The following is a 24,500-nucleotide window of genomic DNA, read 5'->3' on the forward strand; positions in this document are numbered from 1 at the left end:
GACGTCAAACCTGATGAAGGTACCCTAGTCTCCGATGCTTTTTCTCTTGTGTGAAGCTTTCCAACCCCCAAGGTGCTGGACTCGTTGGAACGAGCTGAAAGTTCCTTCAACTTACAAACAGACAGGGAAAAGGAGATAGTTTCATCCTACAAGGTCGGCCCCTGATGCCCTGCTGAGTGCCTGACCTCCTCTTGTTGGTATCCAGGAAGTTGATTCCCTCCTTCTTGCCATCCTTGAGCAACAGGTGATTCGATCCTCTCACCACAGCCCTCCTTACCCGCCTTCGACTCAAGGGAGTGGCTACCATCGAGTCTCTGGGGCAGAAGTTTGACCCTCTCAAGCACGAAGCTGTCTCGCAGCGACCTTCGTCGGAGCATCCCGATGGGTTCGTGGCCGAGCAGTTCCAGCGGGGATACATGGTGGGCAAGAGGTGAGGGCGAGCTGGAAATCTCTTGCGCTGGCAGGCTCCTTGACTCTTACCAGGGTGGTCCGACCAGCTCTTGTCGTCGTCTCGAGCGGCCCAGAGCAGCAAGAGCCTGCGGGTGTCCCTGAGAAGGGAGAGGAAGCAGAAGCAACGACGGAGGTCGGTGAAACAGCAGCATTGGCAGACAAAGATCAACAGGAAGGGTCGACGGTAATCATTGACAGAACCTTTCAAGATGTATATAAATCCATTTCGACGAAAGGAAGGAAAACAAGTGCAAGACGGAGGAAGGTGAACCCTGGGAGCTCCGAGACCCGTGAGTGTGCTGCTGTTCCTGGCTCTTTCCGCTGACTGGCTCGCCTGGTGCTGCAGGATGGGATGGAAGATCTCGCGAGAACTTCAAGGGTCGAATGGTCAACCAGCGCAAGAAGTAATTCGATGAATAAAAGGTGTAACAAAGTTTATGATGAACACCACACATGTCTCCATCGGTCTCCGTCCCTTCTCTTGTAATTTCTTCTACACGCCTATACGTCTCACCGCCTCGCTCCTCGTGCTTCCCGGCAACTCATCAGCCCTGCAAGAGTTCTGATCGTCGATAGCGATGGTGTGGCGTTGAAGCGATGGTGGTACTTGAGGTGGTGCTTGGTACCAGTAAGTTGCTACTTTAAATCATGAGCCTTGGTCATTGGCCGCCGCGCGGTGGCAGGCGTGTAGATTTGAAAAATCTGAGGCGGGTTCCATCATTCGGTGGCGGGAATGGATGGAGTCGAAGGAATGGCAGGAGTGCGAGGAGGGGAACAGCTGAGGGAGGGAAAGAGCAGCTGAGGGAGGGAAAGAGCAGCTGAGGGAGGGAAAGAACAGCTGAGGGAGGGAAAGAACAGCTGAGGGAGGGAAAGAGCAGCTGAGGGAGGGAAAGAACAGCTGAGGGAGGGAAAGAACAGCTGAGGGAGGGAAAGAACAGCTGAGGGAGGGAAAGAACAGCTGAGGGAGGGAAAGGGCAGGTGAGGGAGGGAAAGAACAGCTGAGGGAGGAGGAGAGCATTATGCGTCCGTCAGAGCTGTGGGTCCTGCTTGCCATTATCTTCACCTGCCAGGAGGTAGGGAGAACAGAAACAACCAAGTTCGCAGCTGCGCCGGATAGATTACAGCAGCAGGACCTTGACCGCAAAGTCCTCATGTCGCTAATGAACACTCTCCACGAGCAAGCAGAAGACGGGAACGCGACGGCGACTCGGCTCTTGGGATGTTGTGTATCCTTGCAGTCTTCCAGAGCATCCGACCTCACCCTTGCCTTCCGCTGCTTCCTGACCGCGTCTCAGTTGGGAGATGTGGACTCCAAGTTCAACCTAGCCGTTTGCTATGCTGCTGGTCGAGGCGTGCGCCAAGATCAGGTGAGTTCTCGGGCATCTCGCCATGTTGCTTCTGGTCAGACCATGTCTCTTCTTGCAGTACAAAGCGAGCAAGTTGTTCCTGGAGGTGGCGGATGCCGGCGATGCGGAGGTGGCAGGAAGGGCGCGAGTGTTGGAGGTCTTGATGCTTCCAACAGGCTCAGTATGTCATGGGCAAACGATTTGCAGAGGGGAAGGGATGCGAGCAGGACATTGTGAGACTGAGCGAGGGAATCGCACTCTGACGGGGGAGCAGGAGCGATCGAACGAGCTGCTTCTGCTTGCAGCTCAGGCGGGGCATCGAGCCGCATCGTTCAACATCGCATGGAGGTTCATGAAAGGTATTTCCCACGCCTCCCTCCTCAAGCCACACCGTGATGCCATGGGCTGTCGCAGGGAAGGGAATGCGATTAAGGAAGGAGATTCAACCTTTCTATCTGGGAGGAGGAACAGCCAAACTGTTGACGAACGCGAGGTGAGGCGAGGAGGCTTCCTCCATGCTCTCATGAGCTTCATCAGCAAGAAACTAGCCAACACGCATGGACCGGATCCGGTTGAAGCAGAAAAATGGTTCGAGCAGTCGGCAACATCTGGGTACGCAAAGGTGATGTGCTCTAAGATTGTATCCACGATGACAAGTGATTGCAGTCTCTGTACAATCTCTGCAACATCAGACGTAAGGCAGACAAGCAAGTCATTCAGGGAAGCACTTTGCGCTTGTTGATTCTGGCAGCAAAGAACGACTACCCTCGGGCCCAGGTCTCCTCCCCCTCTGCTACTTCCTGACTGATCCAACGCTCTTGTTCCTCGTGCAGTATGCTCTCTCGAGATTGATATGCCGATTTGTTTCGTCGAATAAGCCGCTATCATCGGTCACATCAAGTCCAGACCTCCATCTGAATCGAAGACTTTTCAACACTAGCGTCATCCTCCTATGCAGGTCGGCTGCCCAGGTAGAAGAACAAGCTGCTGAGACAGGGGGCTCTGAATGTGTGCAGGGATATCCCAAGGCTCTCTACACTCTCGGGCTCCGCTATCAATGGATGCGAGGGGTGAGCAGAAGCGTCTTGAGCAGACGCTCTTGTTGACGTGGAGGGTTGGCCTGCTGCAGAACGACACTGCCAACCTCGTGAGAGCGATGAGATGTTTCAATGCAGCTCATCGTCATGGATATGCCAAGGTCTGACATGTCGCATGAGCCTCCATGACATGACGCGCAGGCCCTCCAGCGCTGGAAAGACTGCAACCAAACCTACTTCCTCCTGACTGAACCTGAGCGGATGGAGCGCGAGAGGGTCAGCCCGCGCAAGTCTTCAGCGTGTTGACCTTGACGCATGAGTGGTAGAGAGAGCGAAGGCGTTTGAAGAGGCAGGAAGAGGAAGCGGAGCTGAACATTCGGTGAGCTGGTCCATCAGTCTTGAAGATGCTCACCGTCATGGTCCTGGTAGGAACGAGATCGCCAAGATCGTGAAGCCCTTGCACGACGACGTCCAAGACCGAGCTCGCTGGTTGTGTTGGATTTGTGCGAGCTCAGCTTACGATCATGCAGCGTTCAAATCCTGCAGGAGACCTGGGAGGTTGTCAAGCAGAGGCACCAACGAGCGGAGAATGATCAGATCTTCAAGAAGTTCACAGAGGAGATACAAGGAGACAGACCCCGCAACTTCGACTTGGACGAGGTGCAGAACGCAAACCCGCTGCAAGAGGTCATGCAAGAGTTCGAGGAGCGGGAGGAGCGGGAGGAGCAGCATGCCTTTATCGTGTCCCCAAACAAAATCTTCGAAGAGGAGATGAAGAAGCTAGGTTCAAAGATACTGGCGGATGTGCAGGACAGGTAGAGCTTGTATGGACTTGTCTCGTTTGCTGATCTCTTTTCAGGCAGGAAGTGGACAAATCGACGCTGGCAGAGAGGGAAAAAGAGCGAGAGAAGCGTCTCGAGTATCAGGATGTGGATGCCTTGGACTAGATGTACATTCATAACAAATAAACAAACATGCGCTACCATTCGCCTCAACACACCTTGGGGAGTATGCAGATGGCCTGTCCTTCCACGAGTCTGTCCGTGCTCGACAGCGACACGTTGACAGCAAGGTCGGGGTTCCAGAAGACCAAGTCGTCGATGGTGACCATGAACTTGGCGGACAGAGACTGGAGGGTGTCGCTTGCCAGAGCTTTGTAGACTTGCCCGAGCAGGAGCTCTGTTCCGACTCCGGGGAGTGCCGGGTGAACCAGCTGCTCGTTGCCGCTCCAGAGGTTCAGCCATGTCGTCCGCCACACGTGGGAGATGTCGTAGAGAGACTCGCCCTCCTGCACATCAAAGGTCAACACACCAGCAGCAGGTGCTCATGAGCCTTACCTGGATGCAGTACTTGCAGCGGCTGACAGATATGCGCAGGCAGAAGTCGCTTCCTCCCAGCAGCCCGTACCCTCCAGTCGTTGAGATGCCCGAGGAATCTGTAAGGATGAAGCAGAAGTCGTACTTGAGCGAATCCTGCCCCCTCGCTGGCTTCCACAGCAAGTTTCTCTCCACCGGGTTCGCCCACACCATGTCGGACCCTAGGAACTCAGCGCCGGGCGGCAGCCCCTGCAAGGTCAGCGAAGTTCCCGCGGCGGAGGTGATGATAGTGAGTTGATGCTTCATCCTCAGCTCGTAGCCGAGGATCGACGCTTCTGCGGGTGAGATCCCCGCGCTCGTTCCGTCTGCGCCCGCTATGGTCACGGCAAGGCTGCATCCTGCCGTTGCCAGGAACTCTCCCTTCACATGCGCAGGAAGCGCGCTGGCGAGCGGCAGGGCACCGGCGAGTGGCAGGAAGGAAGGGCTCGGGCTCGCAATGCGGAGGAGGATACAGAGCCTGGAGGAGGTCAGACCCTGCGAGTCTCGAGCGAGGAAGCAGCTGGTGATCATCTTGCCAGAGTCGCTGACCTTGGGAAGGAAGGAATAGCGGAACAGCACGGGGTTTGCCCCATGGAGGAGGAGGAGGCTGCCGAGGCAGCCCTCGCTGTTATCCATCACTACCTCTAGAGTCTGGTTGATATCCATGTCCTGCGCTGTCAAGTTCCTGCTGAAGACGACTCCGATGAAGGCGTCGTAGGTGACGGCAGCATCGAAGGAGGGGATCAGAACAGGCAGGTAGCCCATGTACTGATCGACAGTTGCTGGCTCGCTGACAAATTGCTCTCCTCCCTCCAGGAGATTCTTCTTCGTCGTGACGGTCACGGAGACCTCGTAAGTCTCTCCGCGTTGCAGCGAGGAAATCGTCACGTTGAGCACCTCCCGCCCCACTGTCGTATCGAACAAGACGGTCGCGTCTGCTCGCTTGCACTTGACGTTGTACCCGAGGATCGGCACTCCATCTCTCGTTCCATCCCCGACATCAATAGGAGGCAGCCAGCTCACGAAGAACAGGTCGTTGCTGACGATGACGACAGCGAGAGAGAAGGGAGGAGCCGGGCGAGACACGAGCCTGTAGGAGATCTGAGCGACCGGCATGTCCAGCTTGGAAGGAACATTCTGAGTGAGCAGCTGGATGAAGAGGAAGGCCCCGCGGACCAAGGTGCTGTTCGGGAAGCTGTACTCACCCGTGCTGGTGAAGGGAGATGTCACGGGAGGAGCGACGATGCTGAGGTAGTTGACAACCACCCTAGAGTTCTCGTCAGGAGCTGCTGTCCAGCTGAGCTTCATGGTCGGCGGGTTGTTGCAAGGAGCGACACACTCGACTTTGAAGGAGAGAGAGTTTGCGGTGGCCGTGGGGTAGATAGTCTGCGTGACTGGACCTGACGGAGAGAACATGTTGCCCGGAGCGGCGAATTGCGATCGCACCTCGAAGGTGTATCCTCGGCCCGAAGTCAAGTTGGTGATCAAGTAGCTGAGTTTCGTGCCCGGCAAAGAGGACCCAAGTCGATCCTGCGAGACGTAGGAGGACAGAGAGGTGACAAAGGTCAGGGCCGCCATGTCGACGTTGTACATTTCACCACAAGTGCGGTTGTCGACGCAGCGCTGGATGACTCGGTAGGAAGGAGGTTGGAGGCCAAGGGAGGGCGAGTACCAGGAGATGAAAGCAGAACTTTCGTCCACATGCTCGACTGTGAGGTTGGCAGCACTTGCGATAGGAGCTGAGAAAAGCGACAAGGAGTCAGACGAGCAGGCCGGTTGAGTCGCATACACAGAGCGCGAGCACACACTGATGTTGTAGAGAACCTTTGGGTCTAACGCCGTCAGTGTTGCTGTCGTTGACTGCGATGAGATGGTCATCGAAGAGATGAAGACTTCTGTGCCGTTGGGGTAGGCGAACGGAGAGTACTCGATGAGGTAGGTCGACGGGGCTGGTCCTGTCGGGGGATTCTGCCATTTCACGACAATCTGATAGGCCATCGTTTGCACTACGAGGAAGTCTGCTGGACCTCCGACGTCGATGACAAACGGCTTCGACAGTGCGATGAAGGGATACGAGGAGACGGAAGCAACGAGCCTGCTGGAGGAGCAGGGATAGTTGATGCTTGACGTCCACGTGTAGGCTATGGACGAGGATTGCTGCACATCTCCGACTATCACACTTTGTTGGCAGCTGCTCTGCAACCAGTAGGAAATTTTGGCAGACGGCAAGATCACTCGATTTCCTCCAGCATCCACCAACTTCACGCTCGGGAAGGTCGACAGCGCTGTTCCTGCTGGTCGCTTGCTGGGGATTCCATCAAAGATCAAAGCAGCTGGCTGTCCAGTGGAGACTGCAAAGGTGGAAGAGGAGACTGAAATGTTTATAGCAACTCCGTCCTGGTACACGCGAAAGGTGAGGGTGTAGCTACTCGCTTCCTTCATGGTCCTCAGGTCAGTGAATACGACTCTGCCAAGAGTCGCGACCAGTGTCGTTGATCCCAACATCTCCACCTGCTGGCTGCCTGTCACGAGAACAGCAGTGACGGTGAACTTGTTCGATCCTAGAACAGCATTTCCTCCTGCATCAACCAGCTGTACCGATGGTTGTGCACTGAAAACCACACCAGCTTGCTGCGACACGGCAGGTTGATCTTGCAGCACAAGTGCTGCAGGAGGACCCTCTGTGACTGTGACGCTCCCAGTTGACGAGCAGCACGAGGTTGAGCAGTCCAACGGGAACCTGACAGACGAGCAGGCGACGCTGACAGGGAGAAGGCGGAAGAGGATAGGGATCTTCGCCCCTGTCCTTGCGATCACCAAATCTGTGAAGTCCGCCACTCCGTTGAGGGTTGAGATAACCTTGTTTCCTCTGAGCGAGCAGTTGGTTGGCGTTGTATCGCATTGACAGCAGAAGCCTATCTCCATCTGCACCGACGCCTCGTTCACCCAGTTCCCGCCAGCATCTGTGACTGCAGCCAGCGGCTGTACGACGAGAGGAACGCCCGCGGAATTGTTGAGCGGGGCCTGAAGGAGGCGAACCTTGCTGGAAGGACCGACGGCAACATTGAAGGGCTTTGAGAGGATCGATGTGTTGAACAAGGAGCCGGAGAAAGAGATCTGGTATCCCATGCCAGCCCTGTCGATTGCCATGTTCGTGAAGGCACAGGTTCCGTTCGCACTGACGCTGCAGTCGCGATTCCCCAAGAGTTGAGACTGACCTGCTCCTATCAGATCTGCTCGTACAGTCGCTGCCTGCTGCACTCCGACGGCGTTCCCTCCAAAATCGACAGCCTGCAGGACTGGCTGGGGGACAAAGGCTGACCCGCCGAGATTGATGGAGCCGGTTTGATCGGGGCCTCGGACCAGCTGAAAGCCGACAGCTCGTCCGAGCGAGACGTTAAGAAGGAGCGATCTCGACCAGAAGCACGGCTCAAACAGGCCCTGCAAGCAAACAACGACCTTGAGCGGGTACGCACCGACGTTCTTCTTGATGCTGAGACTCAACGACGATTGTCCGCAAGAATGATTTTTGGGAATTCCTGAGAAGTCAAAATTCTGCACGTCAACAACGCTGGTTGACGCCATTGGGTCAAAGTAGACCATCTGAGCGAAAGTGACTTGACCGCAGAAAACTTTTGCTGCCGCATCTGTGATGGAAGTGACAACCTCCACGGGATCGCCAGCCGGAAACCCTGATCGCGAAAGACCCAGATCGACCTGTGAGACATAGTCGGACACGTAGATCTGATTTGACTCGACGTCGAACAGTTTGCTGCACGTCTGACAAGACTGAGCTGACGCAATGAAAGTGACAGGAGAAGTCGTCGAGGAAGCCCTTGCTGCCTGCAGGTTGACGCTCTTCAGATCTTGCGATGGAAGGAAGAACAGGGACGTGGTGTCCCCGGTGAACTTGAAGTTTGTGTTGGAGGAGCTCAAGAATAGTTTCACGACCCCTCGGAAGATGTTGACCTGGTTCCCCAGACTGTCTTTCAACTGCAACCTTGGAGGCGCGTCCAAGTAGAAGTTCTTCTTGTTGGAGAGGTCTTGAGATGCGTACTTTGCTATGGCTGTGACGGGCGAGGCAGAGAAAGAAATGCTGGCGGGCACGGATGAAGCATACGCCTCGACGGTGACAGCAGCCGGTGATGCGATGGCGCCTGAGCTTGCGGGAAGGAAGCGGATGTGATAGACGCCGGGAGACGAGAAGGACATTCCTACGAAAGACAGCGAACCTTTTTCCATAGGCTGAGCACTGAACGTGAATGGCTTTGAGTTTGCAAGGATGTCAACTACGTCAGCATGTATCAAAATGCTGTCGTTCACAGGATTCCCATAGGCATCCGTCAGGTAGAGTTGTGAGCTAAATTCATCATGTTGTACAACTCGGGATGGAGGAGGAGTTTGAAAATGTAAGCAGCAGGGCACTTGGGGAAGGACGGTCAAGTTCAAAGTTGGGCTCTGATACAAGATTCCAGAACAAGACAGAGTGAAGCGAATGTCATACGTCCCGATGAGAAGAACTCGCAAAGAATTGCACGGAAACTGCCCATCAAGAGAGCTGCATCCCCCTAGGGAATGACTCTGGGCATCAACCAAAAGTCCACCTCTCCTCACGGTGTAGAACATGGACGAGCACACGGGAGATTGACTCCTTCCCATCGTGTCAATGAACTTCAGGATAGAGCTGATGTTCAAAGATTCGTTTGCCGCAACTTTCTGTCCGCTCGATTGCAGAACAAGAGACATCGCGTTCTCCTCAGGTAGACCGCAAGGAGCATAACTTGTAGTGCTTGCAGTGCAGGCAGCAGATGAGAAGGATGAGATGACGGCAAAGGCTCGAGAAGTAGCTGACGTCAACCCCGGACTGCTCAAACGAAGGCGGAAGAAGGCCCCCGCTACCTTGAAGATGACGTCATCAAAGAAAGCTCTGCCATCATGAACGTTTTGCTGCAAGACACCATCAAGAACGCTGCTGGCACTCTGAAAGGGAGACAAAGCGAGAGCAGCCGTGACAGTGAAGGATACGTTACTTGGCACAAAGTTCCCACCCTTGTCGTGAGTTGTTACCAGGAATGAAGCAGGTCGGTTGGCAACGAGGAAGAGGGGCTGCTGAGAGACCTTCAGGTTGTCTGGAGCCCCGATGGAGACGTTGAAGAAGCTGCTGGAGGCTGAAGGAAGTCCAGCAGAGGCGAAGAGAAGTTTGTACGATGTTGCAGCCTTGTCCACTAGAAGATCTGTAAAGACGATTCGGCCCGCTGCTGCCTTGACACGGTTTCCTGTCAGCGACGAGAGTGCTGGGCTGAACTCAAGGCCGGACGACGAGGAGTATTGAGCCGCATCAACATCCAAGGAAACAGAAACTGTGTATGCCGTGGAAACCTCATTCCCTGCCGCGTCCATGACCTGGAAGAAGGGTGAAGGTGTCACAAAGGAAAAAAGCAAGCTGTTTGAAACTTACCCTGAGGATGGGCTGCCAGGAGAAGGCAACTCCGGCTTGATTGTCGGATATTGCTGGACTTTGATCAATGACGAGCTGGTGTCCTTGCCCAGGTATGACCGTCAAAAGAAAAAACTTGCTGTAGCTCAACTGATCTTGGACAAGTAGCGAAAATGTGAGGTTGAAATTTCCAACTTGCATGACAGACAAGTTGTTGAACAAAAAAACAGCTGAAGCATTGATTTCTTTCACCCCATAGAGATTCGTGGGAGTGTTGCCCAGGGCCACGCGCATAGAGGTGTTCTTGGAGTAAGACACCTTTCGATCTGAATCAAGAGCGAGAAATTCTAGTGAGTAGTTAGTGCCAGCCGTCCAGGTCAAATTCAAATCTGAGAAGAGAGGCATAAATTCTACAGTTCGACTACTGACAGCGAAGGCAGCCGAAGTCGCCGTGATCATCCTGGAATCCACGGCCATAGAGAAGACAAGAAAGAAATCAGACCCTGAGGTATTCACCGACAGATCATGGAAGGTCAGGAGAGAACTCTGACAAGTAGCTTGCAAGCTGCGAGTACCATCCAATCTGTAATACCCGGTCGACAACGAGGAAAGGTTCACATTCAGAAACGAATGACTGTAATCATATGCAGGGTTGCATTCAACATCGTTTCCGTGAGCGTCCAAAAGAGAAACTTGAGGGAACGGTTCGATGACGACACTCACTGTCGAGTTTGCCGGTTGATTCACAATCACAAGCTGCCCTATCTTACCAGCAAAGACTTGAAGAGGACCAACTGTTCTCTCAACATATTTGCCGTTCCAGGACAGAGTGAAGGTCATGTTCCAACTTCCACGCTTCTGGAGAACAACATCATTCACAATCAAACTCTCACTCGAAATTAGCAGACTTCTAAACGATACACACGCTGTGCAATTCTGCACTTGCAGTCCGAGCTTGATATCTTTGCCCGTTAACGATACCACTGAGCCCGAAGTATCTTTCCCTTGAACAGAAAAGTTCTTGGTGTCTCCTGCGCTCAAACTAGATTCGATCCCGTGAACCTCTAACACATCTGGAAACTCACTTGCGAAAGAAAAATTAGGGAGGAGGACAGGAGGGATAACCAAGTAGCGGGACGAGACGTTATATTGAAATATGAGGGACAAATTTGACCCCTGCCCTGTCGTCCCAACATCCGTGAAGGAAGCCAACCCTTGAATGACTGGGACTGAAAGAGTTCCATGGAGCTCAAGCGTGTCGTTACCGTTCGCCTTGCCAAGGGAGAGCGTAACCCTCCCGACATTCCAGAGGACAGGAGACAGACTCGAGTCGAGCAACTGAACTTGCGGTTGGGAGGGCAGCAGGGCGAGCGATGAATTGAAGGCGGAGACATGCAGGGGAAGGTCGGAGACTTGCAAGAGTGACGGCAAGCCTGTCATCTTGATCATCCTCGACGTGACCGCAAAAGCTTGTCCGAAGATGCTCGGCTCTGCTACCCGAGCGCTGATAGTGAGATCTCCAGGCTGCCCTGCAGGAACTTTGCAACCTGAGAAAGTTACATGCCCATCGTTCTGCGCTGCATATGCGTAGCAACCAGTCGAATCACAGTCACTGCAGGAGAGCGAGTAGGGGGAGGAAGTGATCTTGATCCAAGGAGTCCCGCGCACAGGATTGCCTCCGAGGTCGAGAAGGAGCAATTGAAGTGAAGGGCTGAACTCCTCGTTGAAGATGGCAGAGATCGGCTGTTGCGTGAAGACTATCTGGGCGATCGGCCCAACGCTGACTTGGAAAGGAAGGCTGTCAACATGAAATGTACCGTTAAACCAGAAACGAAGACTGAAGTTCCCAACTTGATTCACGCGCAAATTCGTGAAGAGCGCAATCCCGTCTTGAATGTTGATATTTGTAGTGCCAAGAAGAGCTTCGGTCGTATTGGCAGCAGAGATGTCGTTGTGCGACAGAAGGACTGCCATGAGCATCTGGGAAGCATTCAATCTCACGGAGTTGTTTCCTGCATCCTTGACATACAACTTAGGCTGATGAGGAAATGGAAGACCAGAGAGAATCATGGTAGACGCAGGTTCATGATAGACATCCATCTGTAACTTCGCAGCACTTCCTGGATACACATAGATCTGCTTGAAGAGGGAGAAAGTGAGAGCAGTGGTGGAGACCAAGAAAGTGACGTTGCAATAGCCCGTCTGAGATATCAGTGTCAAGTCAGACAAGGTAGCAACCCCTTGATCCGTTTTCGAGTTGATATCATGCATTAGATGACAGCCAAGAGCGTTGTCTTGAACGAAAGCGCTGACATTCGCCTCATGCATGCTGCTCCTGACGATGAAGCCGCACTTGTCAACGACAGCGATCTTCACATGAGGAACCGAGATCAAGCCGCATCCGATGTAGGGAGGCGGACTGACAAGAAAATCAGAGGCTGAGGGAGGAAAAGAGACGATGAAAGGCAGGGAGTTGGTACTGAATTCTCCAGAATCTGCGGCGAACTGTAAGATGTGAGACTGCAACACGTTGCTGCAGATGTCGTCGGTCAACGTTATGACGATCTGTGAGAACTTGGCAAGACCTTGTGAGGTAGTGGCGTTGAGGACGCCTGAGATTGATCCCGAGCCGGACGAGACGCTAACTCTTACTATGAACTGTGAGTTGGTCACGAGATAATTCCCGCCAGAGTCCAGCAGCATAAGAGCTATGTCTCCCAGCACGTCTCCACTGACTGAGTCTTGTGGATGGTTGACCAGTCTCAGCTCAGATGCACTGCCGACTTTGAGTTGGAAGTAGTCAGTGTAGATGGTCGAGATGACAAAAGTGTTCGACGGAAAGGTGGTTGTGATCGCCAGACGGAACAAACTTGGAGCTTGATTGATCCGCAAGTTGTCTGAGGTGAACAACCCTTGCGAGTAGCTCAAGCTGCAGCTCAGGAAGCAACTCTGACCCTGGAGGATGAGATTCTCGTTCGAAACGAAATCCTCATCAACTTGAACTTTCACTGTTGGATTGCTGGTGAAGGATGTTATTGGATTCCCCCCCTTGTCACAAACTTGCGTTGAGACTGTGAATGGCAAACCTGCATAGAAATCGCTACCTGAGGGCGCGAAGCTTGTGATCTTGAGCTGGTAAGGATCTCCAGTGTTGACCTGGACAGTGATATTCGTCGAAAGCGCAAGACTAGCACCAGTTGGCATCGAGTCAACTGAAAATGAGAACGAGACAACGTACGGCGATATGCATTGTTTGTCAATGGCGAGGTCCGTGAAGTTTGCTATTCCATTGTAGAACAACACAGAAGCATTCCCCAGCAGTTTAGCACTTTGACAGTCTGTTGGTCGACTGACGATCTCCACAAAGGCCGATCCTCCATTGAACGGGGTGAGAATGTAATTTTCCACATTGAGAAGTGCAAAACTAGGTTGTAAGGGCCATGCCTTTCCACCATAACAATCAACATGGTTCAGATTGCTGCTGATGCTGTTCACTTCGGATTTCAGTACGAGAAATGTGTCACTTTCAACCGATATCTGAGATCTGTCACTTTTCGTCGCTTCAAACTTGAGCTTTTGGCTAACGCTGCCAGTGCAGCTCGTACAGTCAAACCTGACAGAACTCCAGCGGGAAACTCCATCAACTCCACTCGTTGAGCATCCTGCAGTGAGGGACTCGCAGAGCTTGTCGTTCCAGTAGAACTTCGCGATTGAATTCATGATGTCAACATTATACATTGATACCTAAAAAGTCAGAATCAGCGGTCTCAAAAATCTCGTTTGCGAGGCAATCATAGGAATTGGAGGAGAAAACACAACTTACCAGGGAGTTGTCATTGGCGACAATGTTTCCTCCAATGTCTCGAATAGCCACTATTGGTACTTGCTTGCAAGCAAAGTTGAGCATGCAACCGGAAGGCTGCTGCAAGATGATCAGTTCATTCATGACTCCTATCAACACGTCGAAGGTGTTTGTGTACAGCGGATTGATGGAAGGAAGAGACACGACACCTGCATCTGTGCGCACCAGTGAAAGCTTCAAGTAAAGGTCAAACCCAGTGCCTTGAATCACAAAACCGTTGCAGTCGAATTTCTCTCCAACAAATGTGCTTGTCACGATCGAGAGCGATGAAGTAGTGGATGTCTTCAATTTGATTTGGCTCAAATTCATCTCCAACGCCAACAGCGTTACTTGTACTCCGTAGTCACCCATGGTGGATATTAGGTTCCCCCCGGCATCGAACATCTGGACCGCAGGGTACACTGACGGGTTGACGCCGGAGATGAGCTGTGTGAGATCGAAGAGTCTGGTGGTGTCAAATCGAATCTCCGACGGCTGCCCCACTGTGATCTGCAGATTTGTCACTACCGTAAACTTGGAGCTCATCAGACAGTTGATTGAGGACAGGGGGTATGTGCTCTCGTACAGGTAGAAGCTCAGTTGCTGGGTACCCACTCTAGTGAGGCTCAGGTCTGTGAACTGAGCTGTTCCTAGTTGAAAGATCGCAGTGGTGTTCCCCTTGAGCAAGGTTTGATCCGTGAGGTTTGCACAGACGTACCCGACGAAGGCAAAGCATCTCTGTCCGCCTGCATCGGAAACCCCGATGAGGGGCTGGACTGCAAGAGGAAGACTGGCAACGGCTGTCGTAGACTGAGAGACAGAGCTCGCCTGGGCAGGCAACCCTGAGACAGCAAATGAGGTCGACACGACGCTGCGTCTGCATCCTGACTCTGTCGAAAACTTTATGACGGCAGACGAGTCCGAGTCGTTGAATCGCAAAGACCGGAAGATAGCCTGTCCATCCGCGAGGGGAACAGCAGAGGTGTCTTGCAAGAGAGACCTAGAGTTCTGACCGCTGTATTTGGAGGGCACAACATCGATTGTTAGGTCAAAGATCTGATTGTTCGCACGGTCCTGAGCGATGACAATGACAGGCTGATGGAAAGTTTGCATGACGAAACAGTTGCTGGGCTGCTGAAGCACTGCAAGGTGGTCGAAACCTCCGGGAACAATTGTCAGTGAGAAGATCGTGACATTGCTTGCCTCATGCCAAGAAAGATACAAAGAGAAGTTGAGAAGATACACTCCAGCTCGTGGAAGGTCTAAGGTAAAGGAAGCTGCCCCAGATAGCAACTGCTGCGAGAAGGTTTGAGAGAGCACTTCACTGCCACGAGATATGCTCAAGTTGACCCAGGCGGAGGAAAAGTTGGTTGTATGATTGAACTGATCTCGAGCATACACAACAAAAGGATCCAATGGCATGTCGTCGCTTGTCCAGAGGGAGTGATGGGGAGCAAGGAGCAGTGATTTAGGTGAATCATGGACGACATCGAAGACGATAGAGCAGACAGAATTCGAAAGCTTGAACCGGTCAATTACGAGAGTTTTGTCTATTGCCTCGAAACAAACTTTCAGTCGACAACCATAGAAGGTATTGAACGAATTGCTCTTGAAGTCGACCACACCTGACCCATTGGATGCTTGAGCGACCTCCAGTGAAGCAAGTGGATCATGGAGGAAGACGCAAGTTGGATCGCTGGCTCCCATCGCTACAGTCTTCATGAGCATTTCAACTCCAGGAAGAGGCAGAGCGTTTGCATCTGAGAGTTGTAAGGTAAAATCTATCAGTGCCGTGAGTGCAACTCTCGGTTGCAGAGTAGTCTGCAAATCCATTTTCACCACAGGTCCAAACACTGCAAACCCGTCACTCAGAATTGAATCCAGCCCAAGCGCATCCAACGAGAATTGTAAGGAATAGAACAAAGCAGGACGATCAAAGGATATCTTATCGAAGATAGCTTTCCCCTGGTTCAATTGCACCAGGCATGGACATTGAACTCCATTTAGACGAAGAATACTCGTGTTTGTTGAAGAAGCAGCAATTTGCATTTTCACAGGAAGAAAGGAAAATCCTCCTTGCAGGTTGTTGAATTGAAATCCTCCTGCATCCTGAAGCTCGACCACAGGTCCTTGAGGACAGGGCATCGCAGATCGACAAAGAGAAGGGGTTCGAGTAATCACAAGTCTTGGGCTGCTTTGGCGGAAAGACAAGAGGCTTGAGACAAGAGAGGTTAGTATCGATCCCGTCAAATTCATGTAGAAGTGAAGGAATGCAGATACGCCTCCTTCTATATGACTCGTTTTGAGGAAAAGGTTGTCAAATCTACACATGCCAGCTGAGCAATTTTTGGAAAAGGATTGGTCCGGATGACAAGCGGTAAGGTTGGGACCTGCAGCTTGATTCACAATTTGAAAGCATGAAGATACGGTGTAGGTCCCATAGACACGATTTGAAAACTTGTCTAGTGCTTCGATGACAGGAAAGGGGAGAAGTGGAACTCCGAGAAACTGACTACCAGCTGGCACTTGCACGAAGTGAAGGGATGCGACAGGACCGGCTGTGATGGAGAAGGAAGGGCTGGACACTGAGGAGGAACCAATTGCAAAGGAGAGAACGAGACTTTCATGAGCTTGAAAGATAGTGATGTTGGCCAACGAGCAGAGGCCGATCTCACAAGTTGTCGCGCCGCCGTCGAAGGCTGTTGCTGGCAGAGTGATGGTGCCGTTGCCCTGCGACATTTGGAGAGCCAGCGAGACATCAGCGCGGGAGGTCCATGCCCTGATGCCGTAGTTGTCAGAAAGGAGGAGGACAGCCTTGGGCTCCAGCACTTGCCCAGCAGTAAAATTCTTGGCGGGAAAGAAGTCAAGGACGAGATGGGCAACGTCGCCATGCACATCGAACTTGTCTGAAATCACGGAGATGCTGGTGGAGGTCTCCGAGATCTTGAGGCGATACTCCTTGGCAGGCGTGTCGATGGCCAAAGATGAGAAGATTACACAATTATTTTCTTGTGTTGTTGCTGTTGATCCATGCAGAGAAGCAAGATTGAGGTACACAAGCGTCGCAGCAAAATTGTTCGACGCCTGTATGATCGCATCGTTTCCACCTGCATCTTTGGCGCAAGCCGTGACAGGTTGTGAAAAACTGACACCAGCGTGCACATGAGTAGGCTGTTGAAGGAGAAACAAACTTGCGATGGAACCATTCACAACTTGAAACGGATCAGACCATACGGATATGTCCATGTAAGTGAACAGAAGACGATACCCCCGTCCTACTCTGTCGATGGCGAGGTTTGTGAACGTCACGACGTTTGAGTAAAAGAGCACCTTCGTGCTGCCCCTGAGCATTGAGACTCTTCCATTCGAATCTACAAGCGATGCGGTCACAAATCCGTTTCCTGCCAAGATCTTCCCGTCCAGCTGTTGGGCAACGAGTTGCGGCTGCTGATGGAATGGCAGACCGCCGCTCTCATTGCTCGGTTGGCTCTGCAGTATCAGTGAGGGCGAGTTCTGCATGATGTAAATCGGCTGCGAGTTGACAGAGAGAAATGGTTCGCTGGCATTGTCAGCTAGTGATATGAGAAACTGCAACGAACAAAACCCTGACTCCGCGAAGATAGAGATGTTGGAGAAAACAGCCCTGCCTTGTTGTGCTCTCACTGTCGTCTCAAGTGCTGACGGGCTACCAAGCCCCTTGCAGGTCGACGAGGACACGAGGCGGGCAGTGACGAGATGGCTGGAGGCGAGGACTGTGCTGGACGCGGACGATGAGACGATTCGCAATGTCGGTTGCCTCCTGAGCATCTGCCCGTTGACCGCGAGAGCCGGAGGGACTTCAATCTCAAGAGCGCTGATGCTCGAGACCACCACGTTGCTCTGAACGGTAGAGAAGACCGTCGACCCCCAGAGAGCGTTGGCAGAGAAGACGAGCGCGTAGGTCCCGTTGACCGCGATCCTCAAGTCCGTGAAGGTTGCCACTCCTGCCTGCGCTTTCACACTTGTTTGACCACCTAGAAGAGAGGAGGAGGCGCCACTGATGGCGACAGAGATGAAACATCCTGCCGAGTTGCAGCTGTCCCCATCAAAGTCAGTCACTACTCCCCCGCTGGTGTCAACGGCGGCGATCTGAGGCTGCGGCTGCAAGAGGCCGTTCATCTGCAATATGCTACCCAACGTAACGACCTTGGAGACGATGGTGGCAATGGGGCCCGAGACTATCTCTACCGGGGTTGAGGATACTGCGAATCCCGAGGAAGAGAAGAGCAAGACAAAAAAAGCGCTGCTTCCTGACACAGGAGTGATGCTGAGGTCGGTGAAGGATGCTGTGCCGTTGATAAACGCTGCTGTCGTATGTCCGTTGAGCACTCCCTTGTCTTCTGTCGACTTCGATAACTTCACATCAAGAGCCCCGACGAAGCTTAAAACTACATTACTGAACGCGTCGAGAATCGCAACAACCGGTTGTTTCCCGGGAGCGATGCCACGGAGACTCGAGTCCATCTCGGAGACTACTACTAAGTTGGAGGCTCTTCCAGCGATGACCTCGAACGGGCGCGAGAAATTCACAATCGGATTCCCATAACCAACAGGGGTGAACACGAATTTCAACGAGAGCTTGGAGGAAGCGAGCTTGATGGAGAGATCGGTGAAGTAGACGACATCCTTGTGCACGTCCAGCTGTTTGGTTCCCTCCAGAGCAGACGAAGCCTTCCCGTCGACGTAAAGAGAGACGAGGACTGACCCTTTGATACAGTCGCACGAGATGCGCGAGTCATCGTTGTCACGGAAAAGCACTTGAGGCTGACCCAGCCAAGGTGCTCCTGCGATGCGATCGATCGCGGTGATCTGGATCTCAAGGTTGCTCACCGTCCCTGTCACTATGAAGGATGAGGAAAGAGCAGGCTGGAGGTTTTCGGCAACGAAGACAAGAGAGAAGCCGCTCCCCGCGAGATTCACGCTCAGGTCAGTGAAGTCAGCCAAGTTCTCCTGCATCTGCACTGACGTGTTGCCGTCTAGTCGAGCGGTGGGCAAGAGGACGTTGCTGAGAGACACATTGACAAGCAGCCCAGTTCGTATGATGGAATTGCCCCCGGCATCCACCGCGATGATCTGAGGGGCAGGGACAATAGTTTTGCCGATCATCGTGTCCCTCGGTTGTGAGAGCAGTCTGAGGCAACACGGCTGACCTTGCAGAACCAGAAACTCACTTGGAGGGGAAAGAGCTCGGTTGATAGACAAGAACATCAGATATCGCCCTACTTGATTCACTGTTACGTTCACTTGGAAAACGCCGTTGGAAGGATTCAGATTGTTGACCACGCGTGACACATTCGTCGCGTTGTAGTCTGAGCTGAGAGGTACAAGAGTGATGGTGAGATTGCAGGGCTGTGTCAGAGAGTTGTTGGCGACATCTGACGCGCGGAAGTAAAGCTGGTGGGGCTGAGCTGAGACAAGAGCGGGAGGAAGGCGTCGCACGAAGGAGATGGTCTGGACGAATCCGAGTAGAACTTTGACAGCATTTGATGTCACTGAAACGGATGGATGCGACGGCAAAGCCGAGGAGAGCAAAGTGAACCGCAGCATGAAAGTCTCATCCACTGAGACATTCTGTATTTGCAGGTTGGTGAATGTTGCGTATCCTTGATGTGTTTGCACGATCGTGTCACCTCCCAGAACTGCGAAGCTGGAGTTGGAGGCGATCAAATCAACACTGACCTGTGCATTCGCGACAACAGCAAGGTTGCTATACCCATCATTGACTCCAAGACAGGGTTGAACAGAGAAGACTGTGTCAGCAGCGACGGTCAGGGGTTGTGTGACGAGCTGCAGGGATCGGGCAGGGCCGTTGGTCACATTCAGTATGCTGACATAGACCGGAGGGATGGTTGTTGAGGTGCCAGGGATCTCAAACTTGAGAGTGTACGGCCCGCCGGTCGTACTGAGAAACAAGTCGGTGAAGTTCGAAACTCCAGCGTTGAATTGTGTCGACAAAGTTCCCTGAAGGCCAGCGATAATGCTGTTGTCATAGATAAGAGAGACCTTGACTGCGCTGCTCGAACCGTAGACTATCCGCCCGAGGCTATCGAGGGCTTGGAGGAGGGGAGGGGGATTGATGACCTCACCAGCCATCACCAGACTGTAGCTGGGCGGAGAGAGAATGGAGATCTGGGAGACTGCATATGTGATGCTGAAGAAAGGCGACATCACTCGGAAGCAGCTTGTCTTATACTGACATTTGAAGAGAATTTGCTTCCCGCTGATTTGGCTGTCGGTCGGAAAGCTCACTCTGATATCTGAGAAGTTTGCAATCCCGAAAGCTCCTCTCACACTGAAGATCCCGTTGCTGAAGACAAGATTTCCGACAGCGGAGGCCGTGCAGTCAAGGCTCTCAATCACCGGAATGTGATTGTAAGTCTCGTCGAGCAGGCGAAGCTCCACTGCCGGGGAGAAGCTCGCGTCTGCGATCGCTCCTGCTGGAAACCTGTAGAGGGAGAGTGCCACTGCCGATCCGTAGAGGCGGAAGGGGGAGCTCACCTTGTACAGCGAGAGAGTTCCGTCCTGCGATGAGCAGGAGAAGTTGAGAGCGAAGCCGAATCCAGCTGAGTCGATTCTGATGTCTGTGAAGCTCGCTATTCCGTTGCTCGTCAGCTTCCTCAAGGTGCCAGAGAGAAGAGCAGAGTTGCCGTTGGTCAGGGAGATCGCGCAGCTGAACGTGCTGGACACCGCGTTCAGCCCCTGGTCGACGACCTTCACCGACACGCTTTGCTGGAAGACTTTGAAGCCGAATGAGTCGACTGGCCCCTGGACCACTACCAGAGCGGTAGGAGTCCCTTGCTGCACCGTCAGGACCTGCTTCACGGACAGCCCGTCCGTCGAGAAGAGCAGAACTCGAGCGCTGGAAGCGAGGGAGAGCTGGAGGTCTGTGAAGAAGGCTCTACCTCTCTGGAAGGCGATGCTGGTAGTTCCCAGCAGTGGGTCTGCAATTGTGTCGTTGGCCTGGACACGAGCGTATCTGCTGTAGGACAGGACGGTGGAACCGAACTGGTCGAACACAGCCAGAGCTGGTTGAGTGCCGAAGGGTCTGCCGCCTGCTGCGTTCTCAGCGATGGAAATCAGCCTCAGCTCTGCAACGCTGCCCGTTACGACGATGGGGGGAGAGGAAGTGCGAACTATAAAGCTGCTGGAGACGTTCCAGTAAAGAAACTCAATCCTGAAGCTGGTGTCTAAGGTGGTGATCTGCAGGTCGAAGAAAGAGATCATCCCTTGGGCCGCTGCCACCTGCGTCACTCCGACGAGGTTCGAGTCCGCTGAGCTTCCGCTGAGCTTTCGGGCTAGGACGTCACCACCGAAATCCGTTACGAGATTTCCTCCTGCATCCCTTGCGCTCAGCGTCGCTCCTGGGCTGAGGGGAACAAGAGCGACGGCACTGGTCGCGACGGTCTCGACGTGCAGCGATGCGATCACGCCGAACGACACGGAGAAACTGTTGGAAACTCCAGAGACGTTGAAGGAGCTCGCGTATGACAAGATTGCCATGTCCTGACCGATAGTGGATAAGTTGAAAGCCAATATCGCTTGACCGCTGATGAGCTGAATCACTCCAAGCATATGCACCTGCTTGTTGTCATCCACAAGCGAAAAAGAGGCATTCGAGTTGAAACCCAGGACGATGCTCGAGCATACGTCCACCACCATCAGCTCCATCATCATTTGCTCTCCGACTCTTGAGACTGCCGGAGAGACGAGCAGCTGAATGGAGCTGGGACGTCCAAACCAGACGGCAAAAGTCTGCGATCTGATGTTGATCTTCGAGACATTGCAGGAGAACACGAACTGAAAACTCTCTCCCACATTCCCGACGATCAGGTTGGTGAAGTCAGCGACCCCATTTCTCGCCAGGACGATAGTCGTGCCCTGTATGCTCAACAGCTTCCCGTCTGTCACAGACAGCATCTCGACAGCAACTCCGTCTTGACTTGCTCTCACTGTGTTGCCGTAAACATCCATCAGTGTTACAAGCACATCGAAAACTTGACCACACTGAAGGTTAGAGGCAGGGAGAGTCACGAGAGCTGAAGATACCAAGCCTGATACGTCAAAGAGCTGAGAGGATGCAGTGAGTTGCGCGATAATACCATTCCCTGTTTGAATTTGTGCCGTGAACAGCAATTGATAGCCCTTTCCAGCATTGTTGAGAGAGATGCTCGCAAATTTTGCTTGCCCATTGACAAAGTTCTCCAGGCAAGGAAAGGAGCCGGAGCACATGAGAGTTGCTCCTGTGGGATTTGATTGGAGGATCGCAGAGCATGAGAAGCTGCTGATTCCGTCCATGATTGTGTTGCCGAACCTGTCATGCAGCTCCACCAGCGGAGCAGGTTGCAACGCACTTCCGACCACTCCGGCGAAGGGTTGACGAGCAATGAAGAGCTCGAAGATTGCAGCAGGAAACACCTCAAATGATGACGAAACGTTGGAGATGTTTCCAATAGTCAACACCAACTCATACCTTCCTGCGATCTCCAGGTGCAGGTTTGCAATCTCTACAAATCCCTGATCGGCATATTGAGCTTGAGAGATGTTGGAAGTAAAGACGGCAGAAGGCAGACTATTAGCGATGCTGCCAACTGACTGGATATAGGTCAAGATTGTCACGCCCTGAACGATAACATTCGAAAAACGATCCAGAAGACGAATGCGAGGGTTAAGATAGGAAAATTCTCCTGCTGTCCAGTTAACAGCAGGTTGACGTACCACCTCGATAGAGGCTGCTTGGCCTGGTATCACATCAAAACTGTTTGCCGTAGTCACTGAGATTGCGCCGGACTGGAACCGAACTTTATATCCAACACCTGCTCTTCCAATCGACAAGTCTGTGAACCTGACAACTCCTTTGACAAATTGCAATCTGCTGGAACCGGACATTGCTTGCAGAGCTTGTGTCTGACCATCAAGTGCCCAGGCTTCTACAATCAGTTGACTGGACTCAACTACTGACCCACGCTGGTCGGTGACAACAATAGATGGCTGAACCTCGAAGGGCACAAGAGAGGCATATGTCTTAATGTTTGGAAAGCTGTTTGAAATCGTTAAAAACTGTTCACTTCCGGTCACGACAAGACCGCTGTAAGTCACTGCGAAAGAGATGTTTCCGATGCTGGTGTTGAAGACCACGTCGTAGACAGAAACGATGCTGACAAAGATCCCAGAGAAGACAGCGACTCCTTGATCGCTGAAACGATAGTTCAGCCCATTTCTGCTGAAGATAGCCACACCGTCTCCACGAGCCCCTTTGGAAACAGTAATCTGCATCCGAAGAGGAATGATGTTTCCACCAGCATCACGCGTTGAAATTGTAGGACTTGGATTGAAGTCACTGTTCGCTATTGCTTGCTGAGGAAACACATCGATAGAGAGGTAAGACAGTTGGCCAGGTATAACATCAAAGAATGATATAGAAGTTGCTAATATTCCATGAGGAATACATGAAGATATTGTACAGGTTTGTTCTAGTTGAAATCGCAGAGAGTAGGAGGCCCCGACTTGCAATATTTTCAAGGAGTCAAAGACGGCTTCGCCGTAAGACATGATCTGCACCGTCTGACCTACCAGGTCGCACCTTGCTCGACATCCCATCAGTTGTACACTGACAGGAATCCCACTGGCCGTGGTCACGGTCTTGAAGCTAGGGTCTTTGAGAGCGACCGAAATGGGCCCGAAGGACTTGCCGCCGAACAAAGTCTCGTTGACGGAGATGATCTGACACAAGTGAGAAGAGCCGGGTATCAGGCTTGTGAGCCCATTGCTGGACAGCAGAGGGTTCGACCCCGTGCATTGTGCGGCTGACCGACAGGCAGCCCCTGTATTTGTGGGCAAACAATTCCCGCATTGCGTGTCCAAGCACCCTGTCATGCAGCCTGCTCCCGGCGTGACACAGGCTGTGCCGTAACAAGTGGAGCCATCACAGAATGGTGAGCCCCCAGCGCATGACCCTTGCAGCTCAAAGGGGAGGGAAGTCACCACAAGCTGCGTTCCGTATTGCGTCTGCGAGCACAGAGCAAGAGGAGCGATGGTCATCAAAGATATGAAGGAGCATCTCACAAGGAGCAATGTCCACTTGTTCGACTTCATGAGCGCCTTGTGCAGCATCTATCATCGCATGCCCCCGCGCCCTCGCCGTGTCTTGGCGCGCATTTTCTTTCCTTGACAGCTCTGGTCACCCTCATCAACTGACGAACAATCTGGCCCTCATCTCCTCTCTGACCATCCCGGCCGGCACTGGCCCACGGGGGTAGAACTACTATGTTCGAATTGACAGGCGGGCCAACCCCTGGTCGGTGAATTAAACAGTACAAATAATTAGTTAAATACCCCCCCCCCCCCGCTTCGCCTCCATGCGGTCTGTGTGGGGCGCTATGGCAGTTTTTTCAGGGGGTTCTGCATGCCATGGCAGGGTATCACAACAAAATTCAAATCCGATTTTTGGCGGGCAAACCTGTGACCCCCCTCGCCATGGGCAAGCCGAAGGTGCGGAAGACCGAAACATGCCAATCATGCCAAAAACCAAGAAAGAAGGCCAGTGTTCGAAGATGGCAAGGTGTGCCTGTTTGCACAACTTGTGTACATTTATTCAAAACCCAAAAGGATGAGTGTGGTTCTAAGCGGATTTTGCTCTCGAAGTGGGATGATACCTTGGTTTTCAAGCTGTTGGATTTCTTGCAATGTCAAGATCATGCAACTTTGTCTTTGGAGTGTGAAGACAACAATCTTCTCACTTCAGCGACCCAGCATCTGAAGTTAAGTCTTCGTTCTGTATCCTTGTTTGAAGTCCAAAAGAAGCTAAAAGTCCTTGGAGATGTTTACGGACATACATCAGAAGGGTTTGCGAAATGCTTTCTCTACTATTACACCAAGGTTTTCGAAAAACAAGCATCTGGAAATCCACATGCAGGAACCACTGCTATTTATGAGCATTTAAATCGACTTCGTACACAGCTTGGTAATATGCACAGAAAGCATCGAACTCTTTTTTCC

The 24,500-nt window shown here is 52.6% G+C and overlaps 2 protein-coding genes across 2 annotated transcripts; one reads left to right on the top strand and one right to left on the bottom strand.

Annotated features, from left to right (window-relative positions):
- Nucleotides 1-1,469: 1,469 nt before the first annotated feature.
- GUITHDRAFT_136508 (hypothetical protein) lies at nucleotides 1,470-2,600 on the top strand (the record flags this gene model as incomplete). The annotated part of the gene is given in 7 exon segments (XM_005835775.1): nucleotides 1,470-1,817; nucleotides 1,876-1,953; nucleotides 1,973-2,029; nucleotides 2,071-2,155; nucleotides 2,211-2,289; nucleotides 2,334-2,418; nucleotides 2,463-2,600. The coding sequence occupies 7 exon segments, from the start codon at nucleotides 1,470-1,472 to the stop codon at nucleotides 2,598-2,600; spliced, it is 870 nt and encodes a 289-aa protein (XP_005835832.1).
- Nucleotides 2,601-3,366: 766 nt separating this feature from the next.
- GUITHDRAFT_136509 (hypothetical protein) lies at nucleotides 3,367-23,615 on the bottom strand (the record flags this gene model as incomplete). The annotated part of the gene is made up of 7 exons (XM_005835776.1): nucleotides 3,367-3,384; nucleotides 3,410-3,511; nucleotides 3,834-4,121; nucleotides 4,171-9,591; nucleotides 9,647-13,369; nucleotides 13,449-23,510; nucleotides 23,568-23,615. The coding sequence occupies 7 exons, from the start codon at nucleotides 23,613-23,615 to the stop codon at nucleotides 3,367-3,369; spliced, it is 19,662 nt and encodes a 6,553-aa protein (XP_005835833.1).
- Between the last annotated feature and the right edge of the window lie 885 nt (nucleotides 23,616-24,500).

This window comes from Guillardia theta, assembly GCF_000315625.1.
Source record: "Guillardia theta CCMP2712 unplaced genomic scaffold GUITHscaffold_20, whole genome shotgun sequence".
NCBI lineage: Eukaryota > Cryptophyceae > Pyrenomonadales > Geminigeraceae > Guillardia > Guillardia theta.